The sequence below is a fragment of the Phaethon aethereus genome (assembly GCF_964289735.1).
Source record: "Phaethon aethereus genome assembly, chromosome: 10".
NCBI classification, from domain to species: Eukaryota; Metazoa; Chordata; class Aves; order Phaethontiformes; family Phaethontidae; genus Phaethon; species Phaethon aethereus.
The window spans coordinates 15,831,430-15,851,013 of NC_138586.1; the positions used below are offsets into that span (position 1 = coordinate 15,831,430).

Genomic DNA, 19,584 nt, shown 5'->3' on the forward strand with positions numbered 1-19,584 from the left:
GAAACTTTGAGTTTAATAAATGGGACCGAGCATTTATGCAGTCTTAATGTCACCATTAATCCTATTAGTGTTATTAATCCCTGGGAGAGAGAAGGGCAGGGTTACTAACTGGTGAAGATGAAACAAGGCAAAGGAGATTTTAAACACACACACCTCCCTCTTTTTTTTTTTTCTTTAAAGCCCTGACTGCTATAACCACTTCTGTGGCACGAGATATCATCACAGTTGCACAGGTTTGTGGCTTTCCCACGGCTGTCATTGTCACGGAGGGAGATGCTTACATGGCCATTAAATCTCACCCATGAATTTCTCAACGAAGCCCATAAACATGTATCTGAGACCACGTATGTCAGAAAAGCCAGTAAATCTTCACCTTTAAAACATCTAGCAATGGGGAATCTGACAACTCCCAAAGTACTTTTTATTTTATTAAAAAAGCATTTCCCTTACTGCTGAAAATATACCCCTTAACTGCCACATGGGGATTGGGCTAGTTGTTTCAATTGCAACAGAAAAGATGCCCAGGAGCATACACAGGTGTACTGTAAGCAAATATTTCAACAGGATATCCAAGATATGTGTCTCCAAAGTTCCAGTCTTCTCCCAATGTCTGCAAACGGAACACACAGAGGAGAATCTGATGCTGTCACATTATGTATTAGGAGACAAAATGACTTCTGGTCAGCCTTTTGGTGACGGATAATCAGCAGCTTGTTCCATGCTCCCCATTAAGAGGGGATAATCCCTTTCTGTACGGCTTTGGTGTCAGATCAGAGCGATTCTGGCAATGGTTCCAACGGCACACAGCGCTCCGGCAACAGCTGATGCAAACACTCCAAAAGCCACAGGGCATCACAGCCTCCATCCAAAGGATGTGCCGCCACTTCAACTGTCCTTTTACAGTGGCAACTGCTGCAAAGGTCAAGCACATAACGGAGGCAACATGGGTTTGCCTCTCTCCTTGGACCTGAATGTCAAGGCTGAGAGATTAGCAGCCAGAGAATCTGCAACAAATATTTCCAAAGAGCTAGAGGACACAGTTTGCTGCTTAAGCTGCATCCTGGAGTGGCTTTGTGCAGAATGGGGATGTGTCACCCTGCAAGAGGAGCATCTGTCCCACTTGCTGTGAGACCAGTTAAGTGAATTTGCATCTCTGCAATAACTCATATTGGCTGCTCAGTCCCTCTGCACAGCTTTAGTGCAGAGGATTTCTTGTTAGAGGAACGTGCATAGCTTATTTTGTGTCAGCTTTATTTTCATTTGAATGTATTTAGCTACTAGCAAGGAGGCAGCCCTCAAGAGCTGCAAATGCTAAAATCAGAGCAAGGCCAGAGCAAAAAGCAAGCTCTGGAAGGGATGGCGTGCTTTTCAAATCGCATCCCTAGAGATTGGGACAAATATGTGGGTCTCTATCTTCTCCCTCTCCTCTAGGCTGGGCACATGACACCAAAAAAAGAAGGGAAGAATTACATTGGACAAGGAGAACTCAAACGTGCAAGGCAGAATAGACCGCGGCTGACCTGATGACCAAGTACCAGGACTAAAGGAAGGCAACACCATGCCACAAGCAGCCGATCACTCAACAGCAGACTCTTAAAAAACAAACCAACAAAACTACCACAGCAGTCTCGGGCATGGCACTCCAAAATTTTTGCAGAAGACTCTAGGAACCTCAGACAGGAGACTCCAACCTGCCCCAGCCAACAGCAAGAGTGCTGCTGAAGAGAGGGTGCCTTCAGCCTCCGGGTGGCTGGGCTGGAGGAAGAGAGGCAGTCATGATTAGAAGTCTTCCAAGAGGTAAATGATGGAGGACAGTAATCAGTTAATCTCTGCTTCCACCCCAGGTAAGGCTAAAAAAATCCCTAAATCAGCACCGTCTGCAGCAAATGAAGATAGAGATCTGATATTAGGAAACCCTCAAAGACGGGGCCATTAGGCTTTGGGACAAGCTGAGGAGGCTGCTAATTCTCCTTCATTAGTTTTGTACAGCGCAGAGAAACACCCTTCAAAGGGCAGGCTGGGCACAGTAAATCCAGCTTCCAGCAACAGGATCACACCATCTCCTTCCAGATTTGCCTGTCAAGGACTCCCAGGGCTAAGATCAGGATGAGACCAGCACAGGGCACTGTGAGGGGCTGACAGAAGAACCATGCAGCACAAACAAAACGGCTCGTACAAGGCTCCCTATCACAGCTCGCCCATTTTGAAGCCTTGTGCTTTGAGAGGTATCCAACTCAGCTTAGCTTAATATCCCCCCACCATCATGCAGCCCTGCAGCCATCTCTCACCCTACAAACGGGCAGACACACCTAGCAATACGCCTGCACTGCGTCAGGGATGCTAATACAGCGAGCCATGCATGCTCTTTGTTTTCAATGCAGCATTTCAAAAAGCCTCGTCGTTCATTTAAGGTGAAGCTGTTCCTCTGGTCTCTTTGAAAGGGCTTATCTATGGGCTGGATTTCATTAAGTGTCTTGTTCTGCATTTAATAAGCTTGCAAGTCTAGACACTTTGGTTCTCTCTATCACCCCTTTGGTGTACCAGCAGGTAGAAACAACAGAGGTTAAGAGGGAAATATTTAGCTAGCAGATTTAGATGCTATCAAGATGATTGCGTAATTCCACTTTGACTCACTGCAATTTCACACCCAGGGACTTTTTCGCTCACCCGAGTGCCGATCCATTAAAAAAAAAAAAGGGGGGGGGGGGGCCTGCTACCTTCTGCAGTAGTGTAGAGGAGGTCCCTGGGAGGTTCAAGGCCCAGACTTTGGGATATTAGTAGAAAAATCCACATTGAATCAATGACCAAACAAGGGAGAAACAGGTCCAGAGGAGCTGTGTGGTAGAATTGCCCTTTACTACCGGACAGTGACGATAATGTACAAGCAGAACAAAAGTCTCAGCAACTCAGTCCACGTGACTCTTCAGATACTTCCACGTGCAACTGGGTGCCACCACATTCCCCCAGCCAACAAGGACAACCCAGGCAGGAGCCTGACGCTCTGCTCCTCCCTCCCCAGTGCAGGGGACGCAGTGACCGGGAGCACCGAGGTGCCTGCCGCGGGAGCTGCCACAACCAAGTGCTCAGCAGCAGAACCGAGAGATGCTGCTGGGACCTCAGATGGGTGCTGTGCCCGATGCCTGGGCACTGGCCTCAGCTGTTTGCAGAGGGATGTACCTCTAAGCGTTCTCAAAAGAAAGGCACTTGGTTGCAAGGTGGGCAACGCTGGAAGGGTGTGTGCCAGCTACCCCCGGAGGGAGTTTCTTCCTGCAGCTACCATAAGCCAGGCACACCCTATGGAGACATAGCCTGACAGGACACCGCTGCAAACCCGAGGTCAATGCCGAGACCAGTCATTTGCTTATCACTCAGCAGTTAGTGTCACTCAAGCGACGGGAACTCAGCTGAGACTTTGTACATTTTGCTTCTGACCCTGCATCACACTTGAACCCTCGGCATCCACGCAAAACCAGCTCTGTATTTATCTGCTGCTCTGCTTAGCCCCAAAGGCCGAGATGGGTATAAATCCTGTTGGTCCATGACACGCTGGAAAAGATCAGCATTTTTGCGGATCAGGGATGCAAGATGTGCACGTTATACAAGATTTGCACGTTACAATTACACGCGCTGGGGGGATGTACCAACAAAACTCACTGCAATCTTACATTACAAGCAAAATGTTTTTTCAAAAGATTAATCAGAAAGAAAGATTTCTCTCTTTAGGAAACAAGCAGCCATAATCAGCAAATATTTCTCTCATGGGATTGCAAAACAAGGCATGCTCTGCCCTCCGAGCCGTGAGTCATGAACTTCCCCAGCAAAGGGGAAGGCAGAGCAGAACAACTGCATAGAGAACAACAGGATGGAGATTTTTTACATTTTATCCCAAGGAGAGAAAGTTCAAGGTCTCTGCACTTACCATCAAATTTCTTGTATCGGGAACTAAACATGGTTTGTAAGTGATTGCTAAGCTCTACGACGGCGTTTCTGAAGTCATGTTTACTCTGCTGACTGTACCTCTCCTCCATTTCTTGAGAGCAGCATGTGTAGCCTTGCGAGCAGACTTTCAAGTGGTCACCTGAAAAGCAGAGAAGAAAACATTCCAAGTTAAAAGAATCCTCTGTGCAAGGGCAAAGAGGTCGGCTTGCGATGCAGGGGGATGCAAGGACCCGCAGCATCATCTCCTCCCAAGGAGACTCTCCGTCGCTGCGAGCACGAGACCAGGTTTTGCTATGCCAGACCCTGATGCTATGGAGGAACTTTATAGCAACACACCTAAGTACCACACCTTGCCTTTCTACACAAACACTAAAAGTGTCCTCTTACTTATTCAGTTAATAAATGGAATAAACAGATACTCATCTTGTACCATGTAATTTGAAGAACTTGCAAACTGACCTGTATATCCTATGCCATCTTCCATGAAGTTTTTGCTGAGTATTTTAATTACTTCCAACTCACTCAGTTAATAGACAACACAGTATCAATGACAACGGTCCTTTTTGCACAAGATAAATCCTTTGTTCTCCACACACCCCCCACCTCCAATTACCACCGGGGAAGTAATCTCTCTCAGAAACAGTTATCACTGATATTAAAATACACAGGCTTTACGCAACGGCTCATGAAAAGGTTTTATATTTCCCAGCTCCTAATTTTACAGTTTTCTGTCATTATCCTGGGTGAAATCGGGTGTTTGGAGAATTCCAACAGGTTTTTCTTCCTTCACCCTTAAGAACAGTCCTCCCCTAAAAGTCATCTGGCTCAAGTTGGCTTGGTCAGAAAAATCATAAAGTGCTTCTGTATCTACCATAGCTCCATTTCAAAATTGCACAGGCAGTCTGGATCTGGCCCCATATAATTTGCTTTCAGAGCATCTCACTGCAGTGCGGGATGAGGCTGTCCTCTCCTAGCACCACCAGTAAAATGCCGCCGTCAAGTTTTGTGGGCCAAGACAACCTCTCTGCGTAGCAATCCTCAGCTCCAGCTTCTCTGACAGGTCCCACAACGCAGCACCATCACAGGCGTGTGGGCTGATGCTGAAGTGGTTCAAACTTGGGCAAATTGTGCAAATCTTTGTCAATGCTGAAGATCTGATCACAAGCAGTTAGGATGAGAAACTTACCCTTCCAAGTCAGGTGGTATTTTAAAAGACACAGCCTACATGTAAGCTGCTGCCTTCTCTCCCATTTCACACCCTGTTGCCAAACCTTATCCTTCAAGCCTGAGGAAGTAGATGGGGAAGCGAAGGCTCTTCCCTACCTGCTCACATGCTGGAAGCCACCAACAACCTCCAACCACCACCAAGGTTCAGAGACTCACCCTGAGCGCTGCAAAGGACGTGTCAGCTCCCTGCACAGAAAATAACCTCTTCGTGACACGCTGTGAACCACGCACTTGCTGAAGGGCCATTCTACCTGCTAGAGCATCCGAAGTGGGTTTGGAGAACCAAAAGCAGTTTTTGCACAGTGCAAAACAAAGCCTGCCCATGACCAACACAGGTAGTTGCTTCTCTGCCCGCTTCGTGCAAGATCTGGTAAAAACATCATTTCCCCAGCTATTGAACCTTTGCATCACTTTGCATGACTTTCTAGCCCAGAAATGTTAGTATCTCTCCTTTCAGACACTTAAGGATCATCTTAAAAGAAGATATATATTTGTATGTACATATAATTCCTAAGAATCTGTCCTCCTACATCTGTTTGCCTTTTGCATTACAGGGTTTGTTTGTTTTCCCTGGCATTACAGAAAGACCTTGACCAACAGATAATTCTGCCACAGCTAATTTATTGCAAAAGACCGTCTGCTGCTCTTGGATTACAGAAGGCTCGAAGTCTGTTACGGGAAGCAGCACTGCTTAGGCACAGCCTTCAGAAAACACAGAAAAATCTCACTATCTCCTTACAGATACTTTTTTCTTTCATGGACTCAGTTTCTTCTCATCTGAGAGGAGCATCTCCAGCAGCAAACACACAGAATTAAGGGGTGCAGCTCCATTTAGCTTGGTAAGTCATTTAAAAGGGAGGAAGAGGTGCACCCACGATTTTCAGATCCCGCCCACCTAATCCTCTATGAGCCTGCCTTACTAGCAAGCATTAAAAAAAGAAAGTAAGTGCCCAAGCTCCACCACTTCATTTCACTTTGAATCTCTTTGCTCCTGTTCCAAAACAGGTCTAAGGCTCTTTGACACAACGGGAAACAAATAAATAGCAGCGAAGCGATAATTACAGCTAAGAGCAAAGGCTGGTTTTGCAGTGTCAGAATAATTTAATTTCAAAAGTCTTGAAACAGTTGGGTTTTTTTTCTAAGTTTCTTAGGAAGGGGGAGTATGTCGGAAATATTTTACCTGAAATGCACTTTGTGATTTCAGTACCATTTCCGTGACACCAGTTCCAGTTCCATGATGCATGCCTGCCTTTGGTGGTTACAACTTACATACTTGCCATTCTTTCATGTTGGAGAGGTAAGCCTCTACTCTGCTTGGCAAATTCAAACCTACTGATAGTGGGATTTCTTTTCCTACTTACACTTCGCAGACACTTCTGAAATTGTCTACAGATGCCTTGGGATCCCTAAAACAACTTCTAACAGTTACTGGAATTTATTTATTGATTAAAAAAATTAGAAAGCTCAATATATTTCACAAAGTAACAGTTTGATACCTATTTACACTATTAAACTAAAGTTACCATCCCATCTATTTTGCAATGCCTTTTTCTGTTACGTCACAGTGGTTTGTATTTCTGAGCGCTACATCAGGAGCTAATGCTACAAAGCAAAACCATTTCAGTTTGATCCCCCTCATTCCAAATTTGCACAGTGCCTCCCTGGGACACATGCGCAAAGCCAAGCAAGGATTCGCTACTGATAGTAACTCAAGCTTGCCCAGATCCCATTTGGTTGATCATTAAGAAATTATGCTCCCAAACGCAACTCAGACATTCAAAAATGAATGACCAAGCAATCTAATTACGGAAGATATTTCTCAGTCATGTCAGCACTATGTGGTCTTGGCTTGTGATCAAGAATTAGCTCTGTCTGGAGCTGAGGAGCTCTGGCTACTCTGCTAAATGTAGGAGGATGCATTGTGTTACCCAGTGTTAAAAAACAGAAGGTTTAGGGCTGTGGGCTGCTTTTCTTGCTGTTTTCTTACGCCACAGTGGGAGGTAGCAATGGAAAGTCACTCGAAGGCTCTGGGGCCCCCATTTTCTCACAGGGAGGGTTGTCCTTAGCACCTCCACATCCCTGAGAATATATCCTCACTTGAGCAAAGAGACTGGCATTAACATGGTTTGCAAGAAATCTCACGTCTAGCCTTTGTTTTCAATCAGCTAGCAGAGCTGATCCCTTCAGCATCCCTCCACAGGGCTCACCCCACACTCGAGTCTGCAGGGAGAGCAACACAACACCCCAGCGTCCCACTGCCCGCCTGGGTGACAGATCCATCGCATACCCTTTTGGCAAGTGGCTGCTCTGCTGGGAACCGCTTAAACCTCCACGGAGGGACCCTACGGCATCATCAGACAACAGCTTCAAAACACAACAGTGCTACGGCCACGGCACACAGAGAAATGAACACGAAGCCTGGAAAGCAGCCGCAGCCAGTGGTCCACGTGAGCATGGACCGATTATGCACATGGAAAACCTTGACCTAGAGCCAAGACCAAAGACAACGCTCTTCATTTTTCCTACTGGCAGTGAACTCCTCTAAGGAAAAGGAGTGAAAAACATGAGTATTTAGGCCCACTAAAACACAGATCTAATGTTTATGTGTATTATGTAAAGAACACTCATGGTGTACGCTCACTGTCAAGGACACATTCGGCAATAATTATTTCCCAAGTTAAAACTCATCAAACGATGCCCATACAAGGCAACTCTTCATCTACTGTCGAGTGTTAAAGACTCGGCAGCTTTTGTAATTTATCACCATATGAGCACAGCAAAAATATAACTCTGCCACAGCTTCCTTTCAAGTTAGGCTTTTTATTGAATTGTTTGGCAGAGTGTACAATTGTCATGTCAGGGGCTGCATGGCAAGAAGAGCAAAGTAGCAGAGAAAGACTCCAAATATCTGTCGCATATGCACACCATGGCTGCAACTTGTCATGGATTTGCAGTAGGTCTTTCCCATGGCCTGTCACAGCAAGACTTTATTTTATATTACACGTGATTACAGAGAGAGAACGATGGCCCGAAGTTACAAAAGCAGCTTGCTCCTTGGCTAGTTAACAGCACACCTCTGGGGAATGGAGGTGGCGGTTTAAAGATAGAAATGCATTGGTACATGATGTTACCATCTGTACATCCAAGGAAACGTGCTCAGAAAGGTAATCTTGCAAACTTACGATTTAAGTCATTACAGAAATGCCACATTTAGCAGACTCCAAGCACATGGAGTTTCTTCCAAATCAAGCAACTATTTTGCAACGTGGCGGAAAACAAGTTTTCATCAAATGACTGAGTGTGCAGCGCAAGCTCGCAGGCTCCATGATCTTGAAAAGCAGTTTCCCTTCACCAAACAATTTTCCAAGACCTTTTCAAAATGGTGTTTCTGGATGTCTAACCGCCATTCCCGGCCTGCTTCTCCTCACCTTGACCAAGTTCACACTTTAAGTATACCTAGCTGCAAAACTAGCTAAACTTTCAGGAGTGGTTTGCTGGGAGGCGGGGACAGTTTATTCTTTAAAACGCTCCCGTACACAGCCTAGCCCGTCACTGCAGCCTGGTAAACAAGCCAAAAGCAGTTTACGGTCTGAGACGTTACTGTTGGGACTTTGCTCCCACATGAGAAAACAGGCTGGGAGAAGCTGGGCTGGTGGAGGAGTGGGAAGCAAACGCTGCTGGGGTACAGGCGAGCAGGGCCACCATTTCGGCCTCACGCTCTGCCTCTTCCCTCCAGCGCACATGGGCTTGTGTCGTCTTAGAAGAGTTTCGTGACTTCCTCTGAACCAACCACCAAAGGAGTCCCAGACTGTAATGCCGGGTTCTAATCCTATTTCACACTAGACTTGCCTTCTAATTATCACAGAATATTAGGCTTCCACCCATCATATATAATTGACATGCTACCGAGGCTTTAGAAAACCCCCAACAAAGATGACAAGAAGCACTAGCATCACCCCTGGGCACAGCTCCGCTGCTCCAGCCCCACGTTAACAAGGGGTGAGAAGAAAGAAAAGCATGAGCTTGTGATCAACTCTGGCAGAGTCAGAGACAGACAAGGCCACCGAACCATCCACCCAGTCCAATCACCTTTAATTGTGCCCAAAATACCAAAGCCTGAGCAGTTTTCTTGGCTACAAAATGACCTGCGGATGCTCAGCACCCCCAGGAACGGCCCACAAGCTCTCGCCGTCTGCAACGGTGCTGCCATAACCCCTACGGGCTTTCGGCACAACCACACACCCCACAGCCACAACAGTCCCTGCACCCCAAGGCAAGGCTGGGTCACCCTCATCCCTGCCGATGCTGCTTTTAGATATTTGCTAATGAAGAGCACTGCAGAAATACCGATACTGCCTTGGCACATAAATATTTCTTGGTGAAATGACACTAAGCTGCAAACACCAAAGGAACGGGAAAAACGCGACCCTGCTGCCTCCTCCCAGGCTGTCACAGGCACACGCTGCTTGAAGGAGTGCTTTTTGCTTGGCATAAGCAGCAAACTTGAATTTTTAGTTGACGGCTCTGATAAGAGTACTTCTTTTTCACCAGGTGGGCAGTCTTCTCCGCTTGCTTTAAAGCCGTGCTGCTGTGGGACTTGTGTTCCTTTTACTGGGGAGAATACTCCTGCGGAGATGGTCGCGTGCCAGGAAGGAAGAGGTGGGAAACAGCGCTGAGGTCCTGCTAACGGAGGTGATGCATCCACAAAGGCAGCAGAGTTACTAAGCTCACATCCTTCAAACAATGCAAAGCTGCCGGTACCCTCTGGTCTGAACGGGTCAAAACACATTGGGACATGTGGACCTATACCTCCCTGATCCTCCCGAGCGCACTGTGCTCTTTGCAGCCCAAATCACTATTTCAAACATGGTCCATGCACTTCCAGAAGTGCTCTGTGCAGCCTCCTCCTCCCTACATCTTCCACCCTCAGACACAAAATGATACACCCCATTTCCAATGCAAATCATTTCCCATCCCACCGTGCAACCAGATTCAGCTTTCCTTCCTTCCCTCCCCAAACCCAACAGGCACCGAAAGAGGGAGCGCACTCCACGTACCCAAAGCCAGGTCCTTGCTGTGGAGGTCGGCAGCCAGCATCGCCCTCCAGCCAGCCACAGAAGCCCTGGTCCTGCATTTGGCCACCACAGATGCTCGTCCCCACCTGCACCCCTCTTTTGCAGCCACCCAGGAGTTTTTAAGCGAGAAGACATCCTCACATGCAGTCAGCTCCCAAAGCTGACTGGCAGGGTTATGGAAGTACCGCAGTTTGGCAGCATGTGCCAGCGTGCGGCATATTTAACATCCCACTCAATTAGCAACCGTTTTATATAAATGGTTTATTTGCCTTATTAACATTAAAGCCATTTCTTTCTACCGTGCTTCCACTTCGGTTATTAATCAATGTGCATTTTGGGTTTTTGCCGATTACTCTAATGGCACAGAAAAATTCCCCAGACTCACAGAGAAAGCTTATAATATTGAATTTTTTTTTTTTTTTTGCAAACTTGTCAAGCAGTCAAAATACACTCTTTGATACTCAAACCAAAGCCCTTTCACCTACGCTTAACAACAGTGAACTATTTTCAGTTGAGCTTTACTGCATCTGTTAACTCAGCTGCTAATCCATCTTGCAGGCGCAGGGAACGCCAGCGAACACAATACCTCAGTGACATACCTCCCTTCAACACAACAAATAATCCTAATTATTTCCACAGTGCGTACCTACAGTTACTTAAAATATCGTACACAACCGAGGTCTGTCTGGCTTCTATTTTTCCATTTTGATTTGTTGACAGCTTCGGGTTCCCAAATTTACTGCTAAGAGGGTCAGGGACCGAAGAGAACAAGAGAGATTTATATCCATGTGTGTACATTGAGCCAAACGCACATTAGGAACCTTAATTTTTTACTGGAAAGAGCAACTTAAGACACAAAGAGGGCTCTTGCCTTCCACCCATCCAAGTCCAAATGAGTACCGCAAAGCTCATCTCCCGGCCGATGACAGAGCCAGGTCCCTGAAGGACTGAGTCGGGCAAGTGGTGCCCTTTGAGGCCAACTGGAGCAATTCTGGGACATCCCTCCTGGGCCGGGGCAAACCAGGAGAGCCCTTCCCACACTCCTAACACAGTTCTTCAGCCCCAAACGAGATAAAGACCTGCCTCCTTCCACAGCACCCTGCAGAAGCATCACCAGTCAGCCGAGGTCCCCTCCTGCCTGGCTCTCCCATTGAGGTTGGGGCAATGGAGAGGTTCAGGTGGAGGTCCCTGAGGATTGAATCCAAAAACTCTCTACAGCACATTGCAGCCCATGGCTGTGCCCTTTGCAGGTGGTGTCCAGATGAGGAGGATGCGAGATCTCACCTTAAGCGGGGTTTTAAGAGTTCATTTAAAGTTAAAACCCTGCTCACCTGAGGAAAAATACTGTTTTATTTCCACAGCACAACCAACAATTTCCTTCCTGACAGGGTGGCCCAAATACTGAGAGGTTTTACACCCTAGAAAAATATGCCATGATAGAGCACGCTTTCATTCCAACAAACAGGATATTGAGTCAATTAGTGGCACACCAAACACAGACCAGACAGATGAAGATAATGCATTTCTGCAAACATCAAAAGAGAGAGAAACCACACAAAGACCTGAATATACAAATAAGGCGGGGGGGGAATACTACATAATTAAACTTATTATTTAAGCAAACCTGGAGAGCAAAATAGCTCTGGTTAACTAGAGGATTCTCCTGGCTCTAGCTAAGACAGAAACCTTCAATGAAAACCAAGGGTTGTTTCTTAATTAAAAAACAAAACCAAAAAACCCCACTTGACATCGCTGAGCAAGAACTTAGGAAATGCAAATTCTCTTCATTATCACTGAATTCTTTAAGGATGAAATAGTTTTCGTAACGTGTCTCTGCCTACATGCCCTAAGTGAGGGGTGTTACACAACAGACAAGTTAGGCTGAATATTATCCTTGGTTTTTTCCACTTCTCTGGTGAGGAGAACGGATACACAAGGTGCACAAGAGACCCACCTCATGCCCCTCCATCAGCCACCAAAGAACAGCTAGAAAGCCCAACACCTGCAGTCAGTAATTCTGGATATATGTAAAGGTAAAAATAAAAGTCATAATTAAGAAAAAAACAAACGCACGCAAACCTGCATACAGCCAGTGATCGGACTTCAGAATTCAACAGAAATTCTCCAGCAGATTTTACAGGGGTAATCAAAAAATTACTCCACTGAGTATAATTTCATGCAATTAAAGAGAAGGGGAGGGGGGAATCCATCGGGAACAGCAAATACACAGAATTACTGAAGCCTCGGGCACAAGGAACAGTAAATAGAAGAGATCTGGCTGGGACACAGTTACTTTCTTTGTGGGACTTCTCATTTTTTCCTCAAATTCCCCATTAAGAAGGCAAAACAAAGCCAACAAAACTGCCTGTTTGTTTTTTTTCCATAAAGCTTTAGGCTATTTGCCAAAAAAGCAGCTTTCAACCAAAACAGATTCCACCACAAACACTGTCATTGGAACTGGAATATTTTTCCTTCTTAATGTTCTCTCCCTCTGCTTTCAGCCCCTCTCCCCTCACACTCCCAGACTCCCCGCTGGGCATCGCAGGCAGGAGAAACAGGAATATGCCACTGGCAGCCACTTTTCCAGGAATTTTTTTTTTTTTTCCCCCCAAACATACCGATTCCAGCATCAATGCACAAAAACATGTTTCAGAGCCTCACAGTAGTTTCTTGTGAGATGCACCCAGGCTCACCTATTTGTGCCAGCAGACTGGTCATCTGCTGCCGAGCCCCACACTTGGTAGTAGCTGACCCTCAAAAGCTTTAGCAATGTTTTGAGGTCATACAGCGCTAGCGATTTTGGGGATCATGCTTTATTGGGAAAAAACCTCAAACAAATGACCAAAAAAAACCCAAAAGAAGGTGTTCATGGTTTGTAGAGGCACCTTGTCTGATGGAGATCTCCCCAGTTGAGAGCTGCACAACCACGGAAAGCCAGAACTCTCTCAAATGGTGGCACTGGCACATTTTAAAGCAAGACCCACTGTCCCAAGGCACTGGTGGCGTGGCTGTGAGGTCAGCCCCTCTGAACATCCCACCCTTCTGAGGTCATCAGCTACGCAGGGGCTTGACAGAAGTGAAGTTTCCCTGCTTGCAAAAGCAAAAACAAGCATGCACCATCACACAAAGCGGAGCCACCATTGCTACATGCTAAAAGCACACCAACAGGAATAAAAGTACCAAGGGCGTGTGAACTGGCAGCTATGACCCAAGCAAAAAATTTAAAAAGCCCCAAAACCTACAGATGCTTTTAATTTCTTAAATAAGAAACAACGATCCTGAAATTCAGCCACAATTTCCCATTTTCAACTTAAAAAAGATTTAAAAAGTATCCCACACTTTATACAAACAGCAACCTAATCTATTAATTGGAATGCAAGAGAGATATTAGTTAACTTCCAGAGAGATTAATTCTCTATTGTGGGATGGAAAACAGGCACTACAGAACCTGCTGCAATTCTGAGACCAACTTTACACAGAAGGGAAGGAAAAGGGGAAAAAAACCAACAAAAATAACAACACGCACCACCAAGTCGCAAACTATATTGAAGAGCAGTGCAGAGCTAAACGCACAAGTATCTGGGAAGTAGCAGGGTGATGTTTTCCATCCATAAGGACACGCTCCTTCACCCTGCCCTGGGTGGTTTCGGACAGGGCGAGCGGCGTGCAGGGCCTTGGCAGAGCCAGGACCAGCCAGGGCCACCCAGAAGTCCGAGGTGACACGGCCAGGACATCTGCTTTTGCTCCCCTTGCTTCAACAGCAAAACCCATGCAAGCCCCTTGCTCCACGTTGTAGGGCAGGAGTTATGACTGCTGGTAATTGAAAGTATGAACAAGAAGATGAAAAGCGTTATGGGTTCGAGTGGAGCAAAGCCCGGCTATCACCTAGGTCGGCTCATGCCAGGGAATCGGCACATCCCCGTCGTCCCCAGCGGCACCTCACGAGACAGGAAACCACGAGCCGTGGGCTGCTCCCGTCAGGAACGGCTGAAGCCTGAGGGCCCAGCAAGAATGAGTTCACGAGGGGAGGTTGCCCATCCATGTCTGCAGAGAGCCACGGGCGAGTGCTGCCCCACGACCCTGCCTGGCAGACCCCACAGCCACCACAGAGGCAAGTAACAGGGGGTTTGCCAGGCCGGCAGGTCTCTGACACCAGCATTTAGGCGAGAGCAACCGGGTGCAATATTGTTCTCGGGCCTGGTTTGGATCGGTTTTCACCCAGCGGCACAGCGTCACTGCCCAGAGCCGTGCCCTGTCTGCCCTGGCCAGTGCACGGCCAGCCCGGAGGGTCCCGCTGGCCCCTGCGGCACCCAAGGCCACCATCCCTCCGTCCGCCGGCTGGGCCACACGCAAACTTCGCTTTCCTCCAGGCAGGGACAAATATTCCCCAGAGCACAGAAACAGTGTCATTAACTCTTTTGGCCTGGCCGTCCGGCTCCCTCAGGTCCTGCTTGGTGGATGGTCGGCTCCAGCTGGCCTTTCACGCCGCTTTGGCTCGCTGAGGACCAACCCTGAGGGCCTTCGCTCCCTCAATCTCCCCTTATTCAAGCCGAGGGACACCAGCGGCCCTTTGGCAAGACCCGAGTAACCAGCCTGACCTAGGAGGGGAGGCAAGGTCCCCAAAACACCTCCAACACCACCATGCCCTTTCTCAAAGCGAACTCACAGGCACGCCAAGCCCTTTGGCGAAAGCCTCCTTCCAGCCTTAGCTCGGCCCCAGCAGGAGCGTTCAGCAGTTGGGGGACGTCAGGTCCCCGCACAAAGCAGCGGTTGTGCAACGCCAGCAAAAACAGCCCAGGCGTGGCGAGGATCATTTGTAGGACGTTTCCCACCAACTGCAGACATATTTGCTCCAACAGCCTTGAAGTCTTTGAGGAAGAACTCAACTTTTTTTCCCACCCCCTCCTGCTTTCCAATCCACTATTTTCCATTTCTCCATACAGCAACTAAACCAACCAAAACCTACCCAAGTCCTCCATGAGCAGACCCTAACGCCCAGACTTTCCCCTCGCAGAACAGAGTCGCTCCGCGCGTGGCCACATCCTGCTGCCCCTCGTAGGACAATTAGCCTTAATCCTCGTTAGTTCTGTACGTTTCCTTTAAATCCTGTTACAGCATTCCTCCGTGCACTCGAGCGCGGCGCAGCCGGCCTCCGCAGCGGTGGCGACGGTGACCCCGTGGTGCCTCCCGGCTCCTGACCTGCCGGAGCTGTGCTGGTCCCAAGGGCTGCAACGCTCCCGGACTAATCTATCTTCACTGATTAGTTCTTAATCAGGAAGACAGATGTGAACGAAGGGTACAGATGAAAACAGAAGGGGGAAGGGGGCTAAACGGGGGGGGGGGGGGGGGGGGGGGAAGATTTTCTTCAAGGAAAGGTTCCCCTTTGCTGCCTTAGGAGACAACTATGAAAACTCTGTCCAAAAGCAGCATTTGAAGTCTAGCGACTTTCATATTTATAACATTTGAGTCACTCCAGAAAACCTCCGCCAAAGCAGACTGAGTTGGACTACTACATTTATTTATTTTGGAAGTTTATCCAAGCCTTGGTTAAAGATAAACAACGCGCCTGGATGTGAAAGAACATCAGAGCCAGGCTGCCGGAGCGGCGGGGAGCTTCCACCCGCTTTGATAGCGCCAAGGCACGAGATGGTATCAGCACAACCAAAATTGTACTTACTCCTTCCCGTTGAGGCACAGCAAAAGCATTGGGAAGTTACTGCTTGTCCTTGGGAGGCATTCTTGCCATACTAATGCTATGTAAAGGATTCAGCTTCGAAATCTCAGGCACAATCAAGGCATTTAGACACGACTCATTAATGGCCAACAGTTAATAGGCCGGAGCTATAATTCCTCTGTCTGGGGGCTTGGCGGTGTTTCAGCCAAGTCTGTAAAAAAAAAAAAAACCCCAAAATATATATATATAAAAAAAAATTACAGCTGCACTATCGATCTACTAAAAGTAGGAAGCACCTTCCAGTCCAAAACACCTTGAAAACCAAAAGTAAAACCAGACTTTAACAGGTCTCCCCCGATTCCCGAAGCCAGTAAGTGCATCAGTATTCCTAAACCTGTTTCCAGCAGGGACATGGGAAAAAAAAAAAATTTAAAAAAAAAATCGGCAACATGTCTTAACACTCAGTACTCTTAACACGCCCAAGAAAAATCCTCAACAAAACAAAAAGTTTTACAGAGCGTAATTATCTCAAGAGCAGCACCTGCATGTCAAGACTACAAATTAGTCTTCGGAGCCTGCCACCCTCCTTTCGATTTAAAGTTTAAGGCAACATCAACACACCAAAAATCAGGGTCTTTCTTGCGAAAAGCTGATCTGAAAACACATGGTGAGCATATTGCCAAATGTGAGAGACACCCCAAAAGAGCGACGATGAAGCTTTTGGGACTTCAAATAAACAAATTTGAACTAATCAATCTGGAAAGTCTGTTTTCTATTTGTGGCTTTGGGTTTGCTGTTTTATGTTTCTTTTTTTGTCTTCGCTGTTTGTTTGCTTTCAATTACCCGGCCCCTTCCTTATCCCAACCTCTAAAACTCCCCGCATCGTGCCAGCCGCGAGGCGGGCAGCAAGACACCGTAGTCATGCAATCGCGAATGCGAGCTGGAGGATGCTCCTTCTTCAAAAGCCGCTGGTTTTGCTCCCAAATGAACATTTTTTGGTGTGTCCCCCATGGGAAGGGTATGGCACCGGCAGTTTGGCATCCTCTCCTCTGGAGCAGGGACTATTTGCTGTTTCACAGGTCATCAGGAGGTAGCAAGCAAAGCTTACCAGATGTGGGTTTTATCACCTCAAGTGGAACTACTACTTTCTTTATGGGAACCCTGGTTTTTAAGGTTTTATCAGATCACTGTGATTACAAAAACTTCACTTACGTGCTCAAAAGCTCCTATAAAACCTCTAGTTCAAGGTTTATTTGGTCTAGGTGGTTTTCAACTTGGAGGAATGACTTGCAGACACAAGTAATTTGTCCTATAAGCTTTGACTGACCAGTCACTCGGTGCGCTCGAACCACGCCTGCCTTCTGAGCAAAATTCCATCAACTCACTGACCAAAAGACGTTCTTTTAAGAATATTTAAAAAAAAAAAAGGAGAGAAAAAAAGAGCTTGCAGCAAAAAGGAAGTTTCAATTACTTTGTGAAATCAAGCAGAAAAATTAAGATCCAAGCAAACTTTATTAGCTCTGACAAGCAAATGCTGATGCCTTTGTTTCCGATGTGCGCAAAACTTTCAGTAAGGAGGGGAGGGTGTGTTTTGGGGTTTGATTTTTCTTCTTTTTAAGTCACAGAAACATGCATCCTTTTTTTACAACGTGCTTTGCTGCAACTGGGTTTTGTAAAGATATCCAAACAAAGGAACTGGTACAGAGCTATCACAAAGCAGCTAATTCTTCTGTAAGCATCCACCGACATTTCCATGTGTCAATAGTACCTCACAACCACATTTATCTACGCAAACCTCCACATTAATAAGCCCTTTCCCTGCCTGCAGAGCTTGCCAAGCAGAGTAACGGTGCAGATAACTTAAGAATTTAAACCAGGTTAAGAGACTCCAGAAAAAGATATACAAAAGGCCAGATTTTCAAATACATTTTGCATCCATACATTTTTTCAAGACAGTTTGGCTCTTATTAAGCATTTCAGATTCAGTTTGTGGTCTGCGGTCCGGGGGCGACTGGAGGGGTCTGTGGGAGCGCGCACATAAGCAATAGTCTGACGCTTGCACACTCCAAGAGGCTGTGGCCTCCCTGGAAATCAATTTTTAGAGGGCTCACAAACTCAGACAGTTCGAGAGGGCTACGCTATCGACTGCCCCGCTCAGCCCTACGCCGAACAAACCACCGCCTCTGCCAGAAACCCACGCTGGCTCCCAGCTACCAGCTCCCCGGGAACGGGTGGCCTGCAGGTTGGTGGAGCAGTTATTTCCCCCCGCCCAAAGACCAAAAAAATCTCATTTGCTTAAAAAATAAGATTCAGTCCAAGAGCAGGTCCTGGGCAGGCATAAATAAGACTTCAGTTATAAGCGGAAAGTTTTCCACGAGACATTTTCATAGCAACATGGAGACCGTTTTGGCACCGAAGGGGAGGCAGAGCACTTGCGCTGCTCCACGCTGGCGGCTCCCTGCTTGTGTCCCCCCCCATCTACCTCAGAGCAGGATGACTTTCTCAGCCCAAAGGCAAAGCCCCGTCCGCAGCAAGCCAGTTTTAGGCCCAATATTTCAGCTGGGAAACTCCCACTGCAGAGCAGCTTTCCAGAATAGGAGGCTGGAGGAACCACCGCCACCGACCCGGACATGCTTCTCCAGAGCATCACAGCCACAACTCGGTTTTGAGTTTATCTGCAGGAACCCACGCTACATCTCGCTACACAGCCGCACACTACGAACACCCAGCAAAGCAGCAAGTTTGCGGCACGCTGCTTTTTTCAGCCCTGCCCACAAAAGCACGTGAAGGCTCTTCTTGCTTCATCAGCAACCCCAGCGACATTGCCAGCCCCGCACTCCTGCCTACCTTCCCGGGAAGAAAGGCTGCGGGTGATACTGCTCTGCCCCACGTCTTCTCTCTGCTCACGACTGTAGAAACAATTTCCCAATTTCAGCTGGACCAGAAAGAGGCACTAATTAAAGGGGTTTCAGAAATAATTAGCTCACGTCAACCTGATGCAAAGCAGGGTTGGGGAAAACAAGCCCAGATGAAGGGCTCTGGGAGAGATGGCTGGCAGAGCTTGGTCTCGCAGCAACTCTTCCACCGGAGCTGGAGGGCTGAGGGACCCGCATCTGTGTCCCAGCTCTCGCCGTCCCACACTCAGAGCTACCAGGAGCTATCAGGAGACACGACGTGCTCTCTGTGGCTATCAGGTCCTGGCTTGCCAAGCCATCAGAAGACTGAATGTGAAATTCATAAGCAATCTGTGTATAGGGTATTGTGCAAGGGGCGTAAAAAAAAAATTAAAAATATCGTACGCTGCTGTCTGCAGCAGGACACCACAATTTGACATGACTTTCCAATTTTAAACGTTAAAAAACTCACACCATGTGTTATTGCAAAAGGCAGGAAAGAAGATGTTGCTCAAAGGGGATGCCAGCTCCAAAAACAAGGAGGTGGGTCAGATTTAAATCTAAACAGGTCCACCGCACATCCATCCTAGGGCCACTGTTTATAAGCAGAGAAAGGCAACTTTATACACAAAGATCACAGGTCAGTGGTTCCTGGCTGTCTCCAGGACGAAAAGCTGCTTTTCAGCTGAACTTTCCGAGAACTGATCGTGTAAATAAGACAAACTTCCAAAAACGCACGTGGCTGAGCCTGAAGCATCGCACGGAGAAAGGCAAG

General features: G+C 47.3%; 1 protein-coding gene across 1 annotated transcript in view; it reads right to left on the reverse strand.

Annotated features, from left to right (window-relative positions):
* Window positions 1–19,584, reverse strand: part of GPC4 (glypican 4) — a 68,154-nt gene that overhangs the window by 33,383 nt on the left and 15,187 nt on the right. Inside the window, exon 2 of the mRNA XM_082004027.1 lies at window positions 3,920–4,078. Coding sequence (XP_081860153.1) covers window positions 3,920–4,078 — 159 coding nt within the window. The remainder of the gene's footprint in view (window positions 1–3,919; window positions 4,079–19,584) is intronic.